Below are 26,281 nucleotides of genomic sequence, written 5' to 3' on the forward strand. Positions count from 1 at the left end.
AGCCTGGTGGTACATGTACGACATGTGTCTCCCCGTAAACCTAAACGGAGAGTCCGCTCAGTCTGCTGTCAATTTGTCCAAAATACTCGGTATGGAAAGCCGGGAAAGATACATTTGAAGCTCTACAAAAAACTGTGATAATGATCAGAGAAAAACTAGAGTCAATGTCTTAGTATTCGTAATGTTGTTTAAATGTCTTTAAGGGAAAACCCTAGTTTTACGCATCTGGTTTTAATTCTACATACCGACTACAAACTTCCGGTTATAACCTCACTGTATCAACTTGCCACAGGTTCGGACATAGAAACACACAATTCTCTAAATAAAAATCCTATCCAATCAAAGAAGATTCTCAATATATATTAGGTTGCCATTCCTCAGTTATCTACTGGTGACCTTTCTGAACTTGGACATTTATGTCACTTCTATAACTAATGTAGATTAATTTCATGATGCTTATGGGGAAATAATTGTTTCAAAAATGACATACCCTGACTCCTCTATGATAAATTTATGATGAAGCCAGCGTTTTAGCAGGTGTGTGTCCATTTATGTGTCATTAATTACATGATTTACCCAATTTGTCCCCATTAGCTGTATATTAGATAGAAGGTATATAAATACCATTAAATAACTCTTTTTTGCAATTCCCGATAATAAATCATCGCTGTAGAAAAAACACACAAGAAGACCATGCAACAGGTAAAAAAAAAATCATTAGAACGAAACTTGAAAGATCTACAGAATACATTTTACTACAAATTTTGATGATTTTTTTGTCAGTCTAGCAGTTTTGGATACCGTTTTAATTTCTTAAAAAATTAAATATGATAAGAAAATGATGAATTCCATTTGATAATGGAATTGAATGATATGTTAACGTATGTTTGTCTTTTTTTTTAATTTACATTTACAGACAGATTATTTGTTTGGATTTCTTATTCTTGCCAACGCGATCCTCGTTGTATTTTCCTGTAGTTGTGTGATGCAAAATCCCTACAACGGATACTGCGAATCCGAAAATGGTAGGTATTCATCTTTCTGAATTTTGTAATTGCACAAATAAATTACATAGTGTTTAACCTTTTTTTCAGTTCTCGTTGTGAGAGCACTTAAGTTAATTGAGCATGAACGGGTGAATTCATACGAGGCAGAGATTGTGAAAGTATTCAAGTCGGTAAGACACCAAACATAGAAGACTCTAAGTTGAATGCAAAGAGAGTTAAAATCATATCTAAAATCTATATTGAACCAGTCATGTATTCTATTTCATGCATATTTGGGAGATATTACAACAGAAAATTACTTTTCCTTTAAATCTCTTAAAATTTTATTGCCTTGTAGAAATCTAGGCCCTTATATTTTTGGAATTTAAGTTTTTAAACTCATTTGATTATTTTCCCTTTTCTGGATTCAGAAAGAACCATTGACAAGAAACACTACAACTCTTAATACAGCAAAATATGGAAGCCTGTGTGGAACATCACTGCCATTAAATCAACCAATGATGATATCACGTGAGGCAACTTTTTTAACAAAAAATTGCACTATACTTTAGGGCCAGTTAAAAGTTTATTTGGAAAGAATGTCTTTTTAAAAATATTTAAATGTCGATTGATCATTCTGCAAATGGAAAGATTTAAGAAATTTACTTACACATTATATCCAAATCAAATATTATATTTTGTAAATATGATATTGAAATAGACATTGTTATTCGTCATTGTATATTGCCGAGACTAAAGAGTTTTAAAGAGATTTTAAATTACCAAACAAAAAAATCACAACTGCTTCTTCATATCTTGTGATTGGTCATTAACAAAAAACTTAAAATTTACTTTGATCCTGCACACAAGAACTCTGAAGATAATAATAAAAGTATGATGAACTTCCTTATTGATAATATTTATGTAGTCTTTGGAGACCAGACCTTGCAACAAATTATAGGGATTCTGATTGGAAATAACAATGCTCCTTAATTAGCCCAACTTTTTTTTCATATTCCTGTGAAGAGGAATTTATTCAAAAACTTCTACATGGGAAGAAAAAAACACCTGTACTTGCTATGGCCTTGACCTACTCGGCATTCAGATATATTGCTGGTGTTTTATCAATTAAATATTGTTTTTTTTTTAATTAATATGTCAACTCGATATACTAGTACCCCAAAATAAAAGACACCACAGAGTCTGCCACTCCTGTTTCATATTGGGGTATTTTACTTACTATGGGATGATGAGGGCTAATTAACAATTAAATTGTATGACAAACGAGAGGTATTCAGTTTTTTCATCGCCAGCCTTCCTTCCCTATGTAGTAATATTACGTTATCACCTGCATATAAGGTTTAGGTATACCAACTTATTCAATACTCAAGAGAATGCTTTTAGTACGATCAAATCTTTAAGCCAATGCAGGCTACTGACAGATTAGTTGTTGTTACATCGATTTCAAGAAGTTAACATTTTGTAGAATTTAACGATCGATAGCATGGCCCTGTTAGTAAATATAAGCTATCATATGATCATTTTTACCGGCGTTTTTCGTACCAATAAGATTGTAAGGTCTTTGTTTTAGCACTAAATTTGACTTCGGAATATTCTGTCTACCTGATCAATACATGGGACATCAGGTTTGCTGTAACAGGTCGACAGGGATGCGCACTCCTTTTAGTCACCTGATCCCACCTCTGAAATTTCTGGATGTCCGCGTTTCATGCATTGCTGAAAGATTTGTATTGTGTGATGATATTTTAGATTGATCACTCTTCCATATCTTCATGCAATATGGAGATAACGAACAGTATTCAAGTCCAAGGTTCATTTAAACAATAAAAATCGGGAGCAGAGCAAACACGGACTACCAAAAACATCAAAGGTGGGATCAGGTGCCATGAGGGAGTGAGCATCCCCTGCCTACCTGTCACTTCCGCCGTGTGCTCCTTGTCATGATAGGGGGAAAAAAAGAAAAATCCGTAGAGCATTCTTTGTGTAAATAATGGCCTTACTATTAGTATGAAAAACGTGAAGACTTAATGATATGTTGTACGATATGTCGTATTTGCTGACAAGGTCATTGTATCGACCAAAAAAATGCAAAATGATTAATTTAAACGAGACTGTTAATATCCCTGTTTCATCAACTTGTATGTCAATGGCTTGCCTCGTTTTAGAAATTGTTCATACGTAGAACATGCTCTTGCGTATCGAATCAACTGAGAGATATAAACACCATATGCAGGTGATAAGGGTATATTGCTACATAAGTAAGGGAAGTTGACGATTGAAAAGTCATTATGTTTATCATAAAGCTCTGTTGTTAAGTTACCATTTACGTCTTTTTGTCGTAAAATATCCAAATATGAAACAGATGTGTCAGACTCTGTGGTATCTTTTAATCCAAACCCACCTGAATATATCGATATATATATCAACATATGAATGGAGTAACTCTTAAGGGGTGACAGGACACATGTCACAATTGACTACGTCATAGTCACCGTTAATGTTGGTGTTAAACATTGTTATAATCACCTGTATTTGTATAATTTTTGTTCAACTTGTTGAGCTTAAACATTTTATATAAAATATTTAAGAATTTTAAACGATCATGTAAAAATCTAAAAATTGTGAAATTGATTGATCCACCCCTCTGTTTCTTTACGCTGCAGTATAACATGTCCGTAACGTCATATATGATCTTTCAGTACAGTGAGATCAAGTACACGTTGATTACCTGGTCAGTTTTAAAACATTTAAACAGATTACAGTCAATGCATCGTGATAATTTTTTTGAAGCGGGAATTACAATAATAATTTTTACGTGTTTGGTAGCAGAGATTATCTGAATTGATATTCCATTCCGCTTGTGTAAGTTTTCATGTGACGTCACAGTTGTTTTCCCGTACTCGGAAAAAGTAAAGATGAAGCGTTTTTACCATGCTTATGTCTTGTAAAACTATGTCCTGTGTGATAATGAGGTAAGCTTCACCTTACGTTATTGCTACAATTAATTACTACGAAGAAGAACCTCAGTTCAATCGTAAATTTTAAAATATTTATTGACAGAATTTTTTCCCAAGTGCGTTTTTTGTCGTTGAAGCCTTCTTGAAAAGTGCGTAATTTATCCAGTCCATATACATTGTGAAACATGAAAAAATGCCGTAAGAATTCTAAACACTATTTATATTCTGAATATTTGAAGAGCTGCATGTCCTTATACACATTTTTTGTTTGTGTTTAAAAATTCCCATTATAGACTCAATAATGGACCCGTAAACACGAAAAACTTAATACAGACACTGTACGGAGCGATATTTGTATGGCGATATCTCTTAAACAAGTCAAGAAAAGTGATGACAGAATGGCTTTAAGATATGTAGGACATACTAAATTAAAAATATGCAAAAAAAATGAGAAAAAAAATTCATTGACTAAATTTTTTCAGCTCAAGATCCTGTTCCTCCTTAATTGATAAAACGTCGTCGATATATCTATTTGTCGAGTTGGAGGTAGCAACAAATGTTTTCTTCTTCTCATGTAGCAGTTTTTGAATAAATTTTGTTTCATATGAATACAAAATTAGGTCTGCTAATAATGGGAAACAATTGCTACCCATTGGAATTTCAACAGATTTTTTTTATCTTACACATTCATCCAGGATTGTTAAATACGAGTGTTGTCCAACAATTCCATAGACAGAGCTCAAATCTTTAACAAAATTAAACGTATCTCTCTAAAATTTTCTGGGTGGATGAAGTGTGTTATTGGTTGGTAAATTGCTTAGTTTTAACATGATTGCTTTAAAGCAATTCGAGTAATTACAATTTCAGTATTACCGTCCCTTAACACCCGGAGCAATCTCCGACGTCAAAAAAGATGCACTTAACGTCACCAATTTTGATTGAAGTGGTTTCACTAATAAAAGGAATCATTTTTTTTTAAATTTATCATAAACATTATAGAAACAAATATCTGAATTGCTATGATACGATTTGACATTAGAATATACAAACAAAGTATGCATATCCAATATTAACGATTTTAAAAACCTCCTGTCTCTAAGGGTGTTGATTTCTGTGTCTTCTCAAATGGAGATGCAAAACGTCACATTGACCACGATTCCGTGCCCTTTTCTTTGGGCGGTCCCTTTTTTAGTTTCGTTTTTTTTCACAAACTTGGACAATTTTAAAACACTAAGGACCGAAAGACATTTCCATGCGTACCAAACAATTAAGATTACTGCGTTTCTGTGGGAGTGAATTAAAGTTCAGAACATTTCATCACAGTCCAGTGCGCCGCCTGTGTCGACACAGGCGCAATTTTTCAACTGGTCAGATTTCAAATTGGTGCATTTAAAACGTTATAATATTCATATTAATCAAAGAATATACAATAAAATTGGAGGAAAGGTAGTTTACATTACAATTTGAATAATATTAATTTCTATTTTCGAAATTCTGAGTATTAAATATCTTTTCTTGAAATTTTAAATATCACATACCGATTTTTAATTGCAATTTTTGGGTATTGCGCCACCTTCTTACACAAGACACTAGAAATTGTATTTAAATAGGATTCAAATGTGTAATTTCTCAATTTTTGACCATAAATGTATTAGATATTATTAGTTTTATATATGTACATACTTTCATTGATTTATGACACCGGGTTCCAACAAAACTACGCTTGTCTACGGAATTTTGGGACAACCCTCGTACATCACTTGGTTTTGTACATGTAGCATGGACTTTTCAAAGCGATGCCACCTTTAGAAATTTCTCATACAATTAGATGAAGTATATTTATGGAATCATCTTCCATTTTCTTCAATGTATTACCTCTTTAGCGAGTGGAGGTGATTATGGTGGGTTTGAGTTCAGGATAGGCTTGTGTGACTCAATAAGAATGAAGTACAGTGAAAAGCTTGAAAACTTCGGAGAAGATTTAGATTGCAGTTGTCGGGTATGTAGCCCCCTCTCTCACCTCTCTCTGTCTTTCTCTCCTTATGAAATGTCACAATAAAGTTTCATAACATACATTTAAAAAGATATTAAATGATTTCTAAGAAATAATTAGATGTTATAACATATTCTCAATATCCTAGATAATTGGAAAACTATGCAAAAAGGAGAGGATTACGCGGTCCCCCCAAAATTGATTAATGCATGTTTTATTGTTTAATTTTATTATCATGTGGGACTAAGATGATCAATGTATGGTATATATAGTACATGTATAAAACATGAAATACAAACCTTTGCTTTCATTTAAGCCATTAAGTATTCGTTCTTTTAAAGGTGTCAACTGGTGGCTTTGGGGATTCTTTTTACCCTAAGGAAATGTTGTGTCCATGGATTGGATTTTTTAATAAGCTGAGTTGTCCAAATGGTGATAGGATGAGATGCTCAGCAGACGACAACGGAGAGTGCCAATGGCGGTGTAAATCAGAAAATTTCTCCTAGACCAATATACATAGAGCAATTCATGAAAATAAATAAGAAATGTATAAAAGGAAATAAATAGTTAAAACAAAGTGTTGAAAAATAAAATAAGGCCCATGATTTGTTGTACATGTAGATACATTGACAATTTTATGAGGAGAGAATATCTTCAAAACTCTTTCATAATCTTCTTAATTTTTGTGTCGGTAAAAGGCCATGAAAAACGAACATCAGTTCTTCGATTTGTCTTTTTTTTTTTTTTAAAAAAAAAAAAAAAAGATTGATTGTTGTTGTTTTACGTCCTATATATTCGAGAATTTTTCACTTATATAGATACGTCACTATTTACTGGGTGAAGGGCACCAAATTCGAGGGTTGTCTAAAAAATCGTAGACAAGCAAATTAAAGTTTCTCTTTTGCCAACTTAAATTTCTTTTCTTGTCATGGTAATTAAAAAGCAACATTTAATGATGAAGAATGTCAAGACTCATGGTAATAACACATAATGCTTAAACAAATAAAGCATGTAAGTGTACGTCGGCGCACGAAAGGAAATATAATTTACGTCTCTTATAACGTCATGATCATTTTTTGAAGTACAGTCCCGTGTCCATACATGTAAGACGCGACTCTAAAGCATCTCTTTTTTTTCAGAGTAGCCTTTCTTGACTGAGTAACTACATGTAATTTAAATTCCCCTCTGTCCATAATTTTTGAACAGATTATTCAAATTTTGATCATCGAAAAGACACCATACCTTGTAGGAAGCAGACAATACACAAAGTTTGTCATCGATCGTGACCCACAACATTCTTCTTAACAAACAGTACTTTGCTTCTTACAAGCCTTACTATATTTGGAGCGGAATGAAAACTGTCCTTAAATTCATTTTTGTCAACTCTTTTCCTCTGAATGATTCTGCTCCGTTTGATTTTCAACTTATTAAACTCAAACTCATATTAGAATCGAAAATGGTCATTTATTAGCAAAATAACGATCAACGTTTTCATGTACACAACATATGTACAATATGGAAAAATAATAACAAAATATATTCTAAATAGTTATAGTTAAAATTGTGTCCCTGAAAATCAAAGGTGAGGGAGGTCATTTATTAGCAAAATGACGATTAACGTTTTCATATACACAACATATGTACAATATGGAAAAATAATAACAAAATATATGCTAAATAGTTATAGTTAAAATTGTGTCCCTGAAAATCAAAGGTGAGGGATCAACTTCTTCCGAACATTGACTAGAAATTACAACTAGAAAAACGCCTCAGAACATTGACTAGAAATTACAACTAGAAAAACACCTCAGAATATGTATCAAAACAAGTCATTAAAATCAGACATACTTAAAATTTGGCAAAGAAAATTGGCACAACTAATCAAAATATACCACATTAAAAGCCATTAAAAGCAGATATACTTGAGCAAATGGCATGCAAAATGGCTAAACTAATAAAAACATTCCACAATAAAAGTCATAGAAATCAAAATAGTTAAAAATGACAAACAAAAATGACTAGACTACTCAAAGTATTAAAACATGAGCATGAATCTCCCAATAAACAATGTTGATTAGGGAGGGAGGTGGGATTTAAAGATCAAACATCTTTCTCAATTTCATTTAGGATGCACTGTTTTGATTAAAGCTGCCACCTAGAGGTGAAATGCGTAGTAAAACAAATGATGCCACCTAGCGGTGTTTCAAGGGCAATAACAATAATTCAGGATTGCCAAAAATGCATTTATTTACATAAATGTAAATTTTTGTCAACTCTTTTCCTCTGAATGATTCTGCTCCGTTTGATTTTCAACTTATTAAACTCAAACACATATTAGAATCGAAAATGGTCATTTATTAGCAAAATGACGATCAACGTTTTCATATACACAACATATGTACAATATGGAAAAATAATAACAAAATATATTCTAAATAGTTATAATTAAAATTGTGTCCCTGAAAATCAAAGGTGAAGGATCAACTTCTGCCAAAGTATTACTTAACAAGTAATACCCCCCACCCAGTTACATAATTTCACAAGTAAATTAAAGTAATTTCCATTATAATGCAACTGTTAAGAACTCTGTTGTTATAAAGGAAATCCCATAACTGTATTCGATGTACTTTTCACATTGATCAACACATAACGTTACAACCCACGCTATCCGTTAAATTACACAATTCGTCTCATCTTATTGTTTTGCATCATAAAACTGATTTTTTTTTTTTAGAAATACACTTACAATACAAATGACGGAATAACTTCCAGATGCACTTCCCGTGTCTTATTTAAAGATCAAACATCTTTCTCAATTTCATTTAGGATGCACTGTTTTGATTAAAGCTGCCACCTAGAGGTGAAATGCGTAGTAAAACAAATGATGCCACCTAGCGGTGTTTCAAGGGCAATAACAATAATTCAGGATTGCCAAAAATGCATTTATTTACATAAATGTAAATTTACAGACAACTTTTTCGACTAATGTTCTAGTGTATTTTGTTACTTCTCCATCTTTTTCCGTCTCGATCTGAAGTAGGTAAATCACATTCAAAACATTTTTAGGATATTCCCGTGTCCCGCAAACACGTTTTGCGATGTCATATGCAGCAAACCTAATTCCAACAGCACTTCAAAAATTACGAAACCAATCCCCTCTCTCTCTAAAGTTATATGTATGAAAATTTGGCTTATTACTTAGATTTTGTTTCTGATTTTAAAGGATGAATAACACAAACAAACTTTTTTCAGAAATCAGCAATATTTCTCATACATTAATATTCAAATAGGTAACCTGAATGATATTTTCTGGGGAAAGTGGGAGAATTTTGTAAGATTTTGTCACAATGTCAATTTTGTATAGAATTACATAGAAAACGATACAAAGTTGCTTATCTAAGCATCAAAGAAAACTTACGATTTCTTTATATTTAGGGGATTGATTATTTATGTCATTTCCATTCAAAATCAGTCAAAATTATATATCAATCCATACATCTAAAATCATTAAATTCGTAAATTATTCCGGATTATGTTCTTGCGCCGACAGACCATATGGGCCCTCCTATAAATCGTCATAATATTTTTACAAAAGATTTTTTGAAAGATTTTTATTTTACTTTCACAATTTTAAGGAGCATTGAATAAGTTATAGTTATGCAAAATTTTCTTATGATTGGTTTAAAGAGACACCGTGAAGGAAAAATGAGAAAACTGACAAAAGTAGAATTTTTGGATGACACATGCAAATTTTGTTCAATTCTTGAAGATATTAGGTTTCAAAAAATTACAGGTTTCAGAACCTAAAAAATCTATTTTTTGGAGAAAATTAATTTTTGTTTGCCCCAACACAAAAATATTGCTTCACTTTTTCTTCCTCTTTATTGTATGCATGCGCAGAAAAGTTGAAGAATTTAACATGGTATCAATTCCACAGATATAAATATCGGATGACCGAGGATTTTGATACAATCTTCAATCCTTGATATAACTCATATCACGAGTGACAAACTGTTTGCTGTATATACGGTATATTCTGTAATTATTACGTGTTTCCTCCATTCTTTACCTGCACTGTATAAATTCTATACTTTTCCAATCAAATTAAAGGTATGCATAAACATTTCATACTAAGATACATTTATCAATTGAATTAAAATGTCTTTTCATTTGGGTGCTTTTCTTGTCTAAGGTTGAATATTCAATCTACTACATGTACTTCAGTCTGTTTGGAATGATTAAAGTAAAAAAAAAGATATAACAATAAAATGTGTAATAATTGCTCTGATTTTTAAAGGAAGCAACTGGGGATAAGGATAAGGATTTGTACTACGACAAGAAACAATGTTCCCTTTCTACTTTCAGCTCTGATGAAAATGTACCGTAAATGAAGATGGGTGCATGGTGAAATAGCAACGATTCTTGGGGGAGCTGTCTATCATCAGTAAACCCACCTTCGCTAGCCAAGGGTTTCTGATAAGCTACTCTCCTCATAAACAGGGTTTATAAGGAGAGTAGCGTATCAGAAACCCTTGGCTAGCGAAGATGCAGCAAACCACGAGGGGAAAATACTGTATTTGCCCATTCTATCTTTATATCTTTTTACTATCTTTATATATATCTTAATTTTTGAAAATCATTTTTACAATAAATATTCCTCTCTTATAGACCAGCTATGGACTTCTAATTGCAGAAGATTCAGCAGTTTCCATAAAAGAAATAAGATGATTGTGTCAATATCATTGTACATTTAGAGCCGCGGGGTATGAAAATGGTTCTTACAACGTATTTGAAAAAAAAAATCAAATTGTCAAAAAATCGGCCATTACAGGATCTTCTTACTTTCGGACAAAAATACATGCCACTTAACTCTTGAGAATCCATGATAGAACATTTTAGATTGTTGATCTTCTTATACATTGTAATACAGCTGAAGGGAAACAGAAAGGGAATAAAACACATACGAAATACATGTAGATAAAACATGATAAAACGAATCTTCTACCTTATCTCACCTCTGATGATTTTAGAGATCTGTATTTGCTCTGCTCCAAATCTGTATTATTTCAATGCACTTTTGACCTTGAATACTGTTCATTATGTTCATATTTCATTCCATGATTCGTTAATGTACATGTTTTCTCTCAACTCGCCAAAGGCAGTTGCATAGCAAACACATAGTTCAATTTTCCAGTCATAAACCATTGGAGATTCTCTATATATACATGTAATGATACCATGGCACAGTTACATAGAGATGACCTTTTGAACTTGGACATTTATGCCACTTCTAACTAATGACGATTTATTTTCATGATGTTGATGGTGAAACAATTGTTACAATCAGATGACATACTCTGACGCGTCTATAATAAATTTCATCATGAGGCAGTGTTTGAACAGCTGCGTTTTCAATTATGTGTCATTATATACGTGATTTGTTTATCCCAATTTAATTCCTGTCTGTAGAATAGGAGATATATAAATTTTCTGCACTCACAAAATCTGGTGAAATATATAGTGATGCTTTGTTTGAAACTAAAGTGTGAGATATAGCGCACAAGAAAACCATGCTAAAGGTAAGAATTAATATAATCATCAACTTCAAATATCTACAGTATACCTTCATTTTTTTCATTGGCTGTTAGGATATAATTTTAGAAATGAATTTCTTAATAAAAGTATGGAACCCCATTCGGAAATGAAATTGAATGATATGTCTATAAACCCATATGATTGTCTTTCTTTTTTTGATACTTTTATAGACAGGTTATTTGTTTGGATTTTTTATCCTTGCCAACGCGGTCTTTGTTGTTTTTCCATGTAGTTGTTTACGTTCAAATTCCTACAACGGATATTGCGAGTCCAAAAATGGTAATTATTCATCTTCGTGAATTTTGACCATTGGTATCAAAGTGATATAAAAATTATTCAAGTATCTTTTACTCTTGTTGCAGTTCTTGCTGTGAATGCCATTGAATATACTGAACATGAAAGGGTGAATTCCTATAGGGCAGAAATTGTGAAAGTATTCAAGTCGGTAAGACATAAGTCATGGAAATTGTACATGTATCATGAAGCTGCTCTGCAAATCGAACTATATTTAATCAAAACGCCATCACAGGATGAAGTTCTGTCATTAAGTTAACTGAAAAGTGACATTCAGTAATATTTTTAGACCCTCCAGTAAACATTCAGCAGACTGAATGGTGAAGTTTCATCCGGTGCATCTCAATAATTCTCCTATCTATATAACTGAAAACTTTTTTACATTTCATATGACTACAACAATTATTTAGATTTCTCTGACGGTTTTTATTTGTCACTTGGAGAACTCTTTTATATATTAACAATCATCTTGGTATTTCTCCATCTCTGTCTTCAGAAAGAACCCGTGACAAGAAGCACAACAACTATAAACACATCGAAATATGAAAGTTCGTGTGGTACATCCCTGCCCTTAAATCAGCCGATGTTGATATCACGTATGACAGCATTCTCTTTTTAATAGTTGACAGTTCTGGCTGCAAAAAGAAAGAAGAATTTATCGCATACTATAAACATATGTATCTGATATTGCATTCATCATATTCGAATGTAATGTTGAAATAGAATATGTATTTATCCTCATAATTTATTGAGTTCCAGTTATCATTGCTCTATGATATTAAATTTGCTTTATTTCGGTGGCATAAAATCTATGCAAAATGGTGCTGCACTTCAGAAATTTTTACTTATGATAACAGAAATAATACAAAATTATTCAACCAATTTCTCCTATTTTTGCAAATCATATGCATTCCTGTAATTAGCCAGCGGAGGTGCGAATGGTGGATCTGAATTCTACATTGGCTTGTGTGATTCAATTAGAATGAAGTACAGTGAAGAACTTGAAAATTTCGGAGACGATTTTGATTGCAATTGTAGGGTATGTAAACTCTCTCTCTCTCTCTCTCTCTCTCTCTGTGTGTGTGTGTGTGTGTGTGATAAAATGTAATGATACTTTCTCAAAGTTAACATTATAGAAGATGTCCAATAATTCGTAAAAAAATCAGATATCAAAATCATGGATAAAAGGATAAGATCTCTTTAAAATTAGCAGGATCGTAACACGCACAGAAAGATTCCTTTTAAACTGGAGAATAAATGTATATTCGACTACTTTATTTCATTTTCTCAAGGGGCTTAAAATTTAAAATATAGGGAAAATTCAATTTCAAATATTTGTTATATTAAAGTATTGAATTTTCCTTCTTTAACATTTTACAGGTGGCAACTGGATTTACTTATGTGGATTCTCGCTACCCTAAGAAACAGTTATGTTCATTTATCGGACCTGTCACTAAGCCACCTTGTCCGGGTGGAGAGGGGATGAAATGTTCAGTAGACGACAGTGGAGAGTGTCAGTGGCGATGTTAATCAGACATAGCCTGTTCTATTATGTTGTGAAATTCCTCAAAGACCAATAATATAAATAAAAATTTACTAGGAAATCTATTTTTTTAATATACAGTGCTCCCTCGGTATATTGCCAACTTTTGTCCAAGACAGATTTTGGCATTAAAGCGAGGGTTGCAATATAACGAGTTCTGCCATAAATTACAATGCAATGAGCCCAGTTGAAGATGAATACGTAATTTATTTTAGTTAAAATCAAATGTCATGCTTTTGCGCGTGTGTACATACATATACACTGAAGCGCAACTTTCATCTCTTCCGGAAAAAAGTCATTAATGTATTTGTTTTTAAAATAAAATGAAAATGTCACAATATTACGACATTTTTCAATTTCCCGCTCTTTCGCTCTTCTGTTGATCCTGGGTCGAAGAATTTAACAACCCGATGATAACGATGATAGCGGTGTCAATAGCAGTTATAGTCTCTCGGTATACAAAAGTTTTTGAGGTTTATTGTCAATATCATCTGAATCGGAAGTAGATTATTTCACCATCTCAATAATACTAGATCAGTTAAAAACGTTCGGTAACAGACGAATGGAAAGTCACGTGCCAGGGTACATGTCTAGATCTTCGTGAACCTGTTGTAATATACACGTATTCTCATGTTTGCTAGTACCTGAGTACTTTCTCTTCTTAATCTGTTTTGATATTCATCAATCAATCCATTATGTGTCCAACAATTGATGACTGTTTCAGGGGTATCGGAATCCCATGCTATTTTCACGTGCGGAATTATAGTAGTCTAAAAATAGAGATGGGATTTCCTTAGAATTTAGAATTTGGTTTTTTGATCTATGGGGAATAAAATGATTTTTTTCATTTAGTATGGCCTGGTTCGGTGAAAGCAACAATCGGCGATTTACAGTTAAATAAAATGTACAATTATTTGTTTGGGTTTATTTTAAATTTTCGTTTGTAATCTAAATTTGTACGCTTTCTCTTCCCTGACTTTCCCATTATTGTGATGAAATAATACTTCTATCTTATAAAAATAACACAAAAGAAATTGCTAATTTTGAGTTTTATAAAACGATTATCTTTAATTTAGCTGAACTCCTTGTTCAGCCAGTCACACTTCACCGCAACCACTGTCAAAGCACGGGTGTGACGTCCAAATTACCGACGCGCGCTAGATAATTGCCATTGTTACCGAGGGTTTTCCTTATATAATTTGACCTTTTGTTTCCCCAAACTAGTGGCGGATGGCAATAAGCGGGGGTGGCAAAATAACGGGTGTATTAACACAGGGGGAAATCCGTTCTTGGAGAATTCCTGGCAATAAGCGGGGGTGGCAATATAACGGAGGGCAATATACCGAGGTAGCACTGTAAAAATGTGCCCAAGGTTTGTAGTGCATGTTAATCAAACACTGAATTGTTATTTCTTGAAAGATGTAGTCAAATAAATGCAACAGTGTGGGCAAACGAACTGAATATTTCGCGTTAGTTAGATATGAAAATTTGTTTACACTTACAGTTGCAGACATGACTACATCTCTCAAAAAGTTCATTGCTTATATCTACATTTTTTAAATCCCTGCCTTGTCTGCAAACATGATTTATATTTTAAAATCCCTGTATTATCCTTTGTATAAGTTACATTTCATGAAAGAGTCATTACAACTGCTACTAAACCGTCAGACTGTTCAATATGAGCGTGAATTTAGTTTTTTTTTTTTTTTTTTTTTTTTTTGTTTTGTTTATAACCGTTTGACCTCCCCGGCCGCTACATCATCAGTGATGTCTTTCATGCGTATACCTGTAATTTCGGGTGATGGGCGTTTCCCCAACGCTGCGCCTTTAATTTGTTTGTAACGCAAAAAATTATTTGCAGGTATACATCTGAGAAAGAAGATAAGATCAGAACTGCAAGGTCGTGGTACATGTAATTCTAGATTAGAATTGTCTGCTAAGTATGCTTTCTCGACACAGTTATTCATCAAATTCCATGTTGGTGTACATGCTGGTCACATCATAAATAATCAAGATGACATTTTTTGGTACAATCAAAGATTCGATTTTTTGTATAAGTTCAAACGTGTCTTAAGGCAGAAGAAAATGATCACAGTAGTGACCTATATTTTCTGTTGTGTGCTACATTGAGAGATAATTGGAAGACCACCTGGAATTTTTCCGGTTTGTCTATCTCGACATGATAGACAGAATTGAGTAGCCTCATACGTGCTGAGATATATTTATCTGTGTCCATTACAACAAATGTGTTGCTTTTGTCCACCTTTTTAAATTATAATCCCAAGATTATCATCCGCTGAGACAAATACTTCCCTCCCATGTTTAGTGAGATCGTCTTCAAAACATTTGATTGGCATTCATGTTAATTCGAGTTTGGTCTTATCGATATACTTTTCTAATGGATCACATGTGTGCTCTGGTATGTAACCTAAGCGTTGTCTAAAAGGATGCATTGTCATCGGATTTTTGCTGAACAAATATTTGCACCTTAATTTTCGAGCAAATTCGCCAAAATCTCTTAGAACAATGTTCTTGGCATTGTACGACTTAGGACTTGGTAAATTTTAATCATTTACTTAGACGAAAATGTTCAGCAAGTGTCAAACAATGTTTTGACAAGTTCAAAAACTTGCATTTCAGTTTTCTTTAAATTCTTCATCTGAAAGTTACTCGTAAAAAGATCATTTTTCGTCTTCATCTGAAAGTTACTCGTAAAAAGATCATTTTTCGACTGCACGTTACGAGCAGAGAAAGATCATACTCGTAAAAGGGACTTTTTAGATTTCTGTTCCCTGTTTTGCTTGTCTGGTGAATAGAACGTGTATGAATAAGACAAGTAACATCAATGCCAATTCGTATGTAGCGCATGTGCAAGCTTATACACGCCTACAATGAATCAAAAAAGAGATAATTGGTCAAGGAAATGCACAGTTTTAATCATGTTAAAAACAGCATTGAAAGCCAGTATGATTAAATAATGACATGTAAATAAATTCAATCAAGAGTCCATCAAAACAAATGTATATTTTGATATACAGATTCAGAAATCCTAAAATTTCTTAGATGAGATGATTCTCAAATTTTTAGCGTTGTTTGTTGATTTTTCAAGTAAATGTATAAGTTATGGAGCTATAATTTGCTAGACACAGCTCACAATATCATTAGGGTTTAAAATTTCTCCTCCTCATTCCACGAAATATTCCTTGTCCCCTAGACTCGTGTCTGGTCGTTTCTCGAGTAGAGGATGACTGTCTATTATGTAAATCGTCCCGGAAAGCTTTAAAGGCTTTTGTGTGTTCTGTCTGCGCTTTTTGAATCAGTCTATCCTTTTCTCTTTTAGCGTTATCACTGACTTTTGTTTTGGATCCAAGTTTTTGAAAGGTCTGCTTATAACGTATAAATTTCCTCATTTTTCTTCTCAATGCAATTCTCAAAGTAATCCGTTAAACTTTTCAGTGTTTTGTGGCGTTCAAGTTTTTGAATATCCTTCAAGAATTTAGAAAAGTCTTCGTTGTGCTTTGGATTAAGTAAGTTTATGTGAAACTGAAATTTTTAATGAGAGCCAACTTGGATAAATGTTAGGTCTTATTGCATATTTTAGACTTTCCTTTTTCTTGGCCAATTCTTGTCGATCTTGCCGTAATTTGTGGATAGTTCCAATAGACGGTTCAATTTCATCCTGTAGTTCTGGGTCAATTTCAGCACTATCTTCGTTTAGCTTTATAGTTAAACCCAGCTTGTCATCCCTTGCAAATAGACTGCTTCTTGATTGCAAGGAATGTTAACTTTCATCTTCCATTTTTGTTGTCTTAAGCTTCTTCCATTTTTGTTGTCTTGTCTTCAAATCTCCTTAATGATAATTTGTTGAATCGTTGTAGTATTTTGTTTGTAATGGATTTTCCTTATTATATTGGTTTTGTATCTCTGTCAAAGGCGCACCTTTTCGGATTTTTTTTTTAGTTCTAACGGAAAGAAGATGAGTGAACATGACGATCAAAAAGCCTATAGTGTGACAAACATGGAGGTGAAAAATTAAATCTCAATTATATCAAAATTTTCCTTGATATTTCATCTAACATTAAAATATAATTTATGTAAAATCTCTACAACTGGCAAAAAATTCACAAATATTGAAATTATTTGCTTATGAAATAGTATACACACGTTAAAGGAGTCATTTTCTCATACTATAACACTAATTGTCGATATGAGTGCGTCTTTGCTCCATTTTTTTGAAAGTTAATCTTCACAGTTTGCATAAAAATAAACATTTTTGATCAACAAAAATATGGAGCAAAGACCCACTATACCTTAAAAATGTACTTTTATGTCATAGCATTCGCATCTTTTGGAGAAATACTTGAAGTCCAATAAGTCAAGGGTCATATCACAAACATGATTTAAATGCCACTATTCATCAGGTGTAGTCTAGTGGTTAGCGCGCTAGTCTTGAAAGAAAATGATCCTCAGGATTTTTATTACTAGTGTTCGAGACCCACGAATACCACATTATTTTTTAATAAAAGAATAATTTTTTTAAATTTTTTTTTTAATTTTTTTTTTATAAAATAAAATTTTCCTCAGAAAAGTTTTGTTTATCATAATTTTATAAATTTCAATAATGAGAACTTTACTCTAAATACGAAATTCACAAATTGAACATGATTTTTATATATCTGAAGCTATAGGCTTTCTGCACGCTATGTTCGCCCATCTCCTTACACATATGTGACTACAATGGAAAGGTTTTTGATGACAGAAATTTCCTGTGTAATTTTTTGGGAAGCACGAAGTAATCATTTGTCTCAGAGGTGGGAAATGGAGAAATAAATATATGTGACCAAATGAACTTCGTGAGTAATAGCAAGTCCCAATAAATTCAGAAATGCCGAACGCCTTCAAGGAAGGCGATGCACGGGCAGATGCCGGTTGGGACACTCCCGAATCACAAGTATAAAAAAAGATGACATCCTAACAACCAGTCAATTGCTTATATATCACAACTAATTAGTTAGTTGTTAACAACTAACTAATTGATAAATCCCGGGGGAAAAAGGTTATAAACAATCAGAAATTGAACCTATTATGAATGAAACCCTTTCTGCAATTAGAATTGATCTTCTCAAAAAGGATAATAAAAAAAGCTGTACCTAACGTTTTGGTCATCATGTTCAACCCATGTATAAAGGGGTTAAGGAAACGACTTAAGAAATATTGGGATTACATACAACATGATGAAGTATGCAAAGACTTATTCACAACACCTCCTATGGTTGCATACAGTAAACACAAGAATATAGGTGATGTGATTATTAGATCCATATTAATATCAAATGAAGTTTTAAAAAAATGATTGATTTATGCATAAAATGAACCCTTCATTAAAAGTGTCGGGTTCTAATAAGTTTAGGACTTGTCTGGTTGTTAGGATGCCGTCGATTTTGTTTTGTTTCTTTGTTTGTTTTTTGTTTTGTTTTGTTTTTTGTTTTGTTGTTGTTGTTGTATTTTGGACTTGCAGCCCTCCAGTAGAAGTTCAATATGAGTGAAAAATTCTCGAAATGGACGTTAAACAAAAAATATCCAAAACAAGTACAAACAAATTAAAAAAAAACAAACAAAAAGAATTGAATGTTCTAACTTTTTATTTGCTTTTATCACCGTGTGTTGTTTTTGGCAAAACTTCATATCAGTCAAGGTAGGAAGGACAGTTTTAGTTCCGGTTCGAACATGAAATTACATGTGCGAGAAAGAACAACACGGGCTTTTTTTTTTTAAATTTCGGTAGACCTTTAGAAAGTAAAATTTACATCGGAAAATTCAGGAAGACATTTTCTGAGGTAAGACAAAAACTTATCAGAATGATATTGATGCACTTCATGTACCATGTAAGATTAAATGATTATTTGAAAAGAAAGCTTCGATATCAATTTCAAGGTCTGCATGAAGTTAAAAAAACTAAAAAATGAGAGCTGCATAAAAATTATGTTTAAGTTTTGTCTATAAACAAAAAGAAAGCGCTTTACAAATGGAATTTCAAAACTAGAAGAAATTTGATATTCCACGCTGGTTTATCTAAACCTCTTATGTATATAAAAAAAGAAAGATCCTAAGGTAAAATTAGTGCATCATCAAGAAATAACGATGTGAAGGGATGTGATTTTTCCATGCATGTATAATTTAAATAAGATATTGTTTTGAAACGAAACCGTTTAAGCCTCTTGTACTTCTTCATAAAAAAGTCGCCTCCGACTGTACGATAGGTTTTCTTTTGTATAGATTTGAAATAATATTCAGTGTTAAAATTACTTTTGTTAGGGTAAAAAATACTGTTTACTGACAACTTTTTACGTGGACGTGCATGGTAAGGTAACAAATGAAAAGCCTTCGGGAAATATTCAAATGATCATCTTTGAAAGGATCTTTAATTTACAGAAGTATAGTAAAGTGGCCAAAAATTAAAATCAAAGGTGATTTATGTTAAGATATGGAAAACATTTTTTAAACTCTGTTTTTATGTTTAATAGGAGAAAAAGTGAGTCAAACAATACCTACTGGTTACATATTAAGTCTGTCGAACTCCAAATTATTTTGGATAGAATTCTACCAAGAATACAACAGAAATACTGTAGATTAATATTAAGTATTCTAAAATTATAATTGAGATAGTGATACTATTATTTTCATTAAATAAGATGTTTTGCACTGACATCTAAAAAAATAAAGAAAAAAAAATCTACAAATTTGCTATTATTTTTTCTTCAATAAATAGTAAATTAAAAAAATTAAAAAGTTATTTGTAATAGTGAACAGGGCATTTGTACTTCAAGGATTTTTTTTTGTTTTTGAGAATTGGAGCAATGTTCTTTATAATTACATTTTCAACAATGAAAGGCTGTTATATTACTTATTTATTGACTAAAAATGATATTTTTTCACAGTGAGAAAAATATTGGAACTGCATCAAAATCTCGAATTTTCCTTATAAAGGGTGATTTAAAAACTAATGCCTAGCCTATTTATCAGACAGAAAATAAACCGTCTTGACAGAAACTAAAGTTGTCAGTCAAGAGTTTCTCCATATTGTTGTTTAAATCCATATTTACCATTTTTAGTCTCATAAGCGCTTAGTTATGACTTCTTGAGCGCTCAACTATGACATCACGGCCTACGTCGCTGCGTTATAAAAAGATAAAGACATAGAAATAAAAGAAAACGTAATCAACAGAATATTCAATGTTTTGAATATGGATATTTATTTCACTCAGAATCGAGACAGACTTTATGATATTTACACTCGTGCCTCGCACTCGAAAAAATATCAAAAAATCCTGATCCACTCGTGAAATAAATTCCACATCCAATTACAAAACATTGAATATCTATTTATTTCTCAAAAGGTCCATATACAAAATCAACATTCACTGCAATATATTTGTAAAATAGGTAAAACATGTAGATCTATAAAGTGTAAAGATACTTTCCCATATTCAGCATTTGGAATTTCTTTACAAATTTACAAAATACAACATTTACAAAAACGTAATCAGTGCACCGGCCTAATGTTTTGTGAAAAATACAAATATATTCTCATAGGTTCTTTGCAGATGAAATTTTTGGTTGGATTTCTTATTCTTGCAAAGGAAGTCCTGTTTATATTTACATGTTCCTGTATTCACTCAAATCCACACAATGGTTAATGCGATGCCAGATATGGTAGGAAAACATTTATACTTCATTTCCTAATATATATGAACATGGCTCACAAAGCTATTGCCCGATTCTTTTTTCAATCAATAAGACCATAAAATTATTAAATATGATCGTTTTCAAAATGTTCTTGTTTGTCGTCAAAGAAGAAAAAACACACATAATTATAAAGAAACAAATTAATTTTATAGTTTTGTTACAGTTTTTATTGTGAATACCAGTAAAGTTACTTCTTCTGATGACGACAGGTATAAGTACTATACAACGGAAATTGTGAAAGTACTCAAGTCGGTAAGTCGACCTACTTTGAGGTATTCAATAAAAATTATCAGAATCTACATTTAGTTCCATTTTGTTTATTGTTTACCAGACCCTTAGTTGATTCATGTTACCTCTTATTGTATTCCCAGAGTGCACCAGTAACGAGAATGTTCACAACGCTGAAAACTCCAACATCTGAGTCAATGTGTGGAACTTCTTTGCCATTCAGTCAAAAGATGCTTATATCAGGTTCGCTGCTATTTTTCCCCAAAATCAAATAAAAATGCTTTTACACTGATAAAAACATAAAATCCCATTAATAGGGAGTTGAAAGTGAAAATGTTTCATTCATATTTGCCTTGCTGTTCAACTACAAGATATGAATGCATTTCGATGTGATTTCGATAAATACACGAGTATATGATGAGGCAATTGTATTCAACTAGATTCTGATTTATGCTTTATTGATCCTGACTACGATTTAACCCCTCCTGCCAGAACTTCAAAGAGTGTTTGGATCAGTCTTCGGCAAGAAAGTTATTACCTCTGGGGGTGCACATTTTTTTTCAAAAATGTTCTTATCCGAAGATACAGTCCACAGTGTAGTGTATATTTTCTTTTGACGAGGTAAAGGTTCAGACTTCAGAATGTTATAATTTGACTTTCTGCAAGTTTCTTCTTGACATTTATAATTGTTCTTTTTAACTAGTCACAAAGTCTGCTAGGTTTCAGGAAAAAACGAACTTTTGATGGATAAAAAAATTATATAGCTGATTACGGACTGTTTAGCAAAACATCAAATAGCTATTAATCTAGTCTAGTTATTGGACATGATATTTTGAATATCTCAGTAGATCTGAATAAGCAAAATTTTTCTTTTTTTATATTGTTATCAAAAAGTAGACATGTACAAATATTTAAAAAAAAAGAATATGCTTGTAATTGTGTTTGTTTGTTTTTTTAATTTACTGTATATTCATGAAAGGACATTCAAACAATAAGTAATTTTTTTTTTCATTTACAAATACATACATGCTTGGTCGTGGCAAAGTAAAATTAATGTATGACGAGTCTACTCTTTTTATGAAATTCTTACTTGAAGCTTATGAGAGTGAAATTAGTGACTCTGAGTTTATGATAGACATGTGTGACCCGATAAGAAGGAGATACAATACAGGACTCGAAAATTTTGGAAAGGATTTTGATTGCAGATGCAGGGTGAGTTAGCACTTAGTTTGATAGTTTCTCTTTATATTTTTCTCTTTCCGTCTTCCTCTCCCCTCTTTTCTGCTTATTAAAAATACACTGCACTATCCTTGATTAAGCTCAATCTCTAAGATTTATAGCTCCAAATTTTATAAGGAAGTATTATGTATATTTTTTTTTACTTTATTAATTTTTTTAACACTGATATACTTCATTTTTAAATAACATTTGTATTTTTGTTTTCATTTTGCTCATTTTTTTTCTTTTTGCTGAGCCCATGTTAGAAAAGGAAAACAATTCTTAATGAGGTATCAAAGATTGGACCAAAAACAGGAAACTGGAAATAAACCTAATCGATTCCTTTTCGAAAGTAAACAATGATCCATATGCTTTTTCTGTGTATACAGTGTGTTTAATGTTTATCACATGTTTTTGCCAAATACTTTACCTGTAGTAATTTTTCAATCAATTATTTAAAAAAAAAAAACTTCACATAAAGCCACAATAATTTGTGAATTGGACATGAAGAAAAGAAAGAGTGAAGAAATAGCATTACACACTGTTTTAACGTTCAAGAAATACATTTAATATCTTTTACGTCCTTTATTATGTGCTGTTTATGAATTTTGGAACATTTTCTGCGTGGAATTTCTCCTACAGCTGTATCAACTGGTTTATCTTAAATATAAATATCCAAAAAGTTTTGATTTAGTGTTTTTTTTTTTATTTTTAAAGGAAGCAACAGGGTATATGGATTCGGACTATGACCAGAGGCAGTTATGTTCCATGTTTATTTCCTGTTTTAATAAAACTGTGAGGAAATGTACCGTAAATAAAGATGGAAGATGCGAATGGCAATGTTTGTCAAAGGGAGTTCGATCATCGGCTAATCACCAAGGGAAAATATTGTATTCTTTTCTCACATTTATGTTTCTCTTACTATATTACATACCTCTGCAACGAATATTCCTATTTAGTTGATCAGTTCTGGTTTTTAAGAAATGTTAGCATTCTTTGGAATAAATTTTCCTGACTTTTTGAAAGCAACTCATTCGAATTTACTGACATGATTGTGCGTTTTATATGAAACGAAAACATTAAGGGACGAAATTATTCTTTTTTTATAAGTATTTCAAAACAATAAAATGACGGTTACCTTAGATCCACATCGCCACCGCACAAGACATTTTAAGGGCCTAGACTGTGACGTCACATGACATCGTATATATATTTGTTGAATTCCCATAATGAAGTTTTAAAAATCAAATATACAATAAAAGCTTCTAATCTACTATCATTTTGCAATTTCCATTAAAGTTACTTTTGAATTTTTTTAAACTTTTCTTTGGTCACTAGATCACGAGTATGTGAGCTAAAGAGCAGTTCCACAGTCAGAGAAAAACAGTATTTTTGCGATGAATTGAGGGTACAGAAGTCTGCTGTGGGAGAAAATGGATCAATGTGCAGAGATCCGAATTTTCTCTTCGACCAAACGTTGTTTTTACAGCTGCCAGTCGAGCGGTGCTTCGCACCTTTCGCTATGTGTCTTTCACGAATAGAGTTTTTAAGAACAGGACTGGCAAGAAATTTGAAAGAAAACTATGTTCACATTGCTGTCTTACGTTTATGATTTTTTAGATGAAATGAGAAAATTACGAACTGTAATCATTCACAAGAGTCTAGTATAGATATACAAATTTTGAACCAAACCAACAAGGACCTCTGAAAACAGAGCTGGAATCAGGTGCCATGAAAGAATAAGCATCCTGTTTGTCGACCGGTCACAACCGCGATGTGTTCCTTGTCATAATCAGATGAACGAAAAAAATCCGTAGACAAATCATGGTGAAAATAATGGCTTAACAAGTTGTGTGAAAGGCGTCAGTTAACATTTCATTTAACGACAGATTGTATTTGCTAAAAAGGTCATTGTATCGACCATGGAATTTGCAAAGTGTTGACTTAAACAAGACTGTTGATATCCTTGTATTATCAACTTACTTGTTAATAGCTTGTGTCGTTTTAGAAATTGTTCGTAGGTAGAACATTTTGTGTATCGAAACAAATGGGAGAAAAAAACATATTCAGGTGACCATAACGTTTATTATGAAGTTTATTTGTCACTTTGTCATCAAAATCTTTCTCTAGTAAAACATCCAAATATGAAACAGACAAGCCGGACTCTGAGGTAGCTGTTATTTCCAGTTCAAAATGATATGGAATGAAAAATAATATCGTTAATTGATAAAATGTCGTCGATAAATGTCGAATGGAAGACCACAACAGGAGACTTCATTGTTTCATGTAGTATTTTAAATAAATTCTAGTTCATATAAGTAAAACAGATCTGCTTATAGCTGGGAACAATTAGTACCCATGGGACTTCCAACAGAATGTTCGAAGACGTAGTCTACGAAAAGTATATAGATATTGTCAATTAAAAACTCAAGCATCTATTTTGTTAATATCATCCTTGGAGTACCTGTGTTTAGAATCAGATTTTGTTTTTTTACAAAATGTTTGCTGAAACCAATGACAATGTATGCAGATTTATGAGTTCCATTTTTATTGAAGAGCAGTACTAGTTGTCTGTGATGTCAGATAATTGTGGTAGATTTTGTTGCAATTAACATTGTAGTTGTATGATAATTAGAATGTACGATATTTAGCAGAAATTGATTTTACAACAAGATAGCATAGATTTGATTTAGCGCTTTCTAAACTTGCTAGATATAAATATATACATACAAGATATTTAGCGACGTACTTGATTCAGCATATCAGAATGACAAGAAAATTGCAACCACTTCAACAGTCATAATTTCCGCCCATGAAAGTATATAGTGTTCTCTCTCTCTCTCTCCGTTAAAGGTTTTAAACCTATTCGCGTCTCTCCAATAAAAAAGAATCAGATATGTAAATATATTTAACATTTTCTGAAATTAAGACAATCATGTTCATCCGCACATGCCATCATTTGATCTTTCAGTGCATTAGGTTAGTTGATATGTTTATTTAGACATTTTTGATTATGGATATACGCAAAGAAGTTTTTATTTTTTTTTTACTTATTCCCCATATAAAATAAGAGTTTTAATAATTGGAGGACCTATACATGTACATGCATGTGATCCTTGTATAATGCCTAATGATGCAGTACACCTTTTCTAAATCAAATTTACATGTAGATTATAAGCTAAAAATGCATCTCTTAATTTTTTCTTAGAACAACACAAAAATTTTCACCATTTGATATCTTCTCAAAACCCCAGGTAATGGATGCTGATTTTTTTGTCGCAGAACATCTGATGGAAGTATGATTGTAAATCAAGAATATCTTGAAAATTATCAATGGGTACATTCTAACTTAAATGTACAGGTGCATTGCGCATGACCGTATTCCATATAGAAGTGTATAATTGACATTTTTAAATCAGTTATTATAGTGCACACCATTCACTATCGGAGCTGTAAAAAGGAAAAATATAAACATCATGATCAAGGTATAAAATATTAATATCTTAATTATAAAATGTTAATATACAATATCGTTTTCATTTTAAAATATTATCTGTCTTAATTATAAAGATGTATTTTCTGAAAGGTTGATGAAAAGTTTTAATTTATTCTAATTCAAAAATCTTGAAGATAAGTTTTCCTTCCATAGATCAGATAATTACACCATACTTCCGTCCACAGATCAGATAATTACATCATA

The 26,281-nt window shown here is 32.1% G+C and overlaps 2 protein-coding genes and 1 long non-coding RNA gene across 3 annotated transcripts; all 3 read left to right on the forward strand.

The window, feature by feature from the left end:
- Positions 1 to 687: 687 nt before the first annotated feature.
- LOC133185037 (metalloproteinase inhibitor 2-like) lies at positions 688 to 6,463 on the forward strand. The gene is made up of 6 exons (XM_061320099.1): positions 688 to 702; positions 917 to 1,025; positions 1,095 to 1,177; positions 1,418 to 1,517; positions 5,848 to 5,963; positions 6,299 to 6,463. Exons 1-6 carry the CDS (start codon positions 694 to 696, stop codon positions 6,461 to 6,463), a joined length of 582 nt encoding a protein of 193 aa, XP_061176083.1. The 5' UTR covers positions 688 to 693.
- A 5,012-nt stretch (positions 6,464 to 11,475) lies between these two features.
- Positions 11,476 to 13,412, forward strand: LOC133185981 (uncharacterized). Its single transcript, XM_061321265.1, has 6 exons — positions 11,476 to 11,536; positions 11,723 to 11,831; positions 11,915 to 11,997; positions 12,343 to 12,442; positions 12,770 to 12,885; positions 13,227 to 13,412. Exons 1-6 carry the CDS (start codon positions 11,528 to 11,530, stop codon positions 13,374 to 13,376), a joined length of 567 nt encoding a protein of 188 aa, XP_061177249.1. The 5' UTR covers positions 11,476 to 11,527; the 3' UTR covers positions 13,377 to 13,412.
- A 7,585-nt stretch (positions 13,413 to 20,997) lies between these two features.
- LOC133185982 (uncharacterized) lies at positions 20,998 to 23,580 on the forward strand. The gene is made up of 5 exons (XR_009720986.1): positions 20,998 to 21,102; positions 21,299 to 21,387; positions 21,507 to 21,606; positions 22,460 to 22,575; positions 23,299 to 23,580. It is a non-coding gene; the product is annotated as an uncharacterized LOC133185982 (long non-coding RNA).
- The last annotated feature ends 2,701 nt before the right edge of the window (positions 23,581 to 26,281 follow it).

Source organism: Saccostrea echinata, unplaced genomic scaffold (genome assembly GCF_033153115.1).
Source record: "Saccostrea echinata isolate AGI-Se365-2 ecotype Australia unplaced genomic scaffold, CSIRO_AGI_Sech_v1 ptg000012l, whole genome shotgun sequence".
Taxonomy (NCBI): Eukaryota; Metazoa; Mollusca; class Bivalvia; order Ostreida; family Ostreidae; genus Saccostrea; species Saccostrea echinata.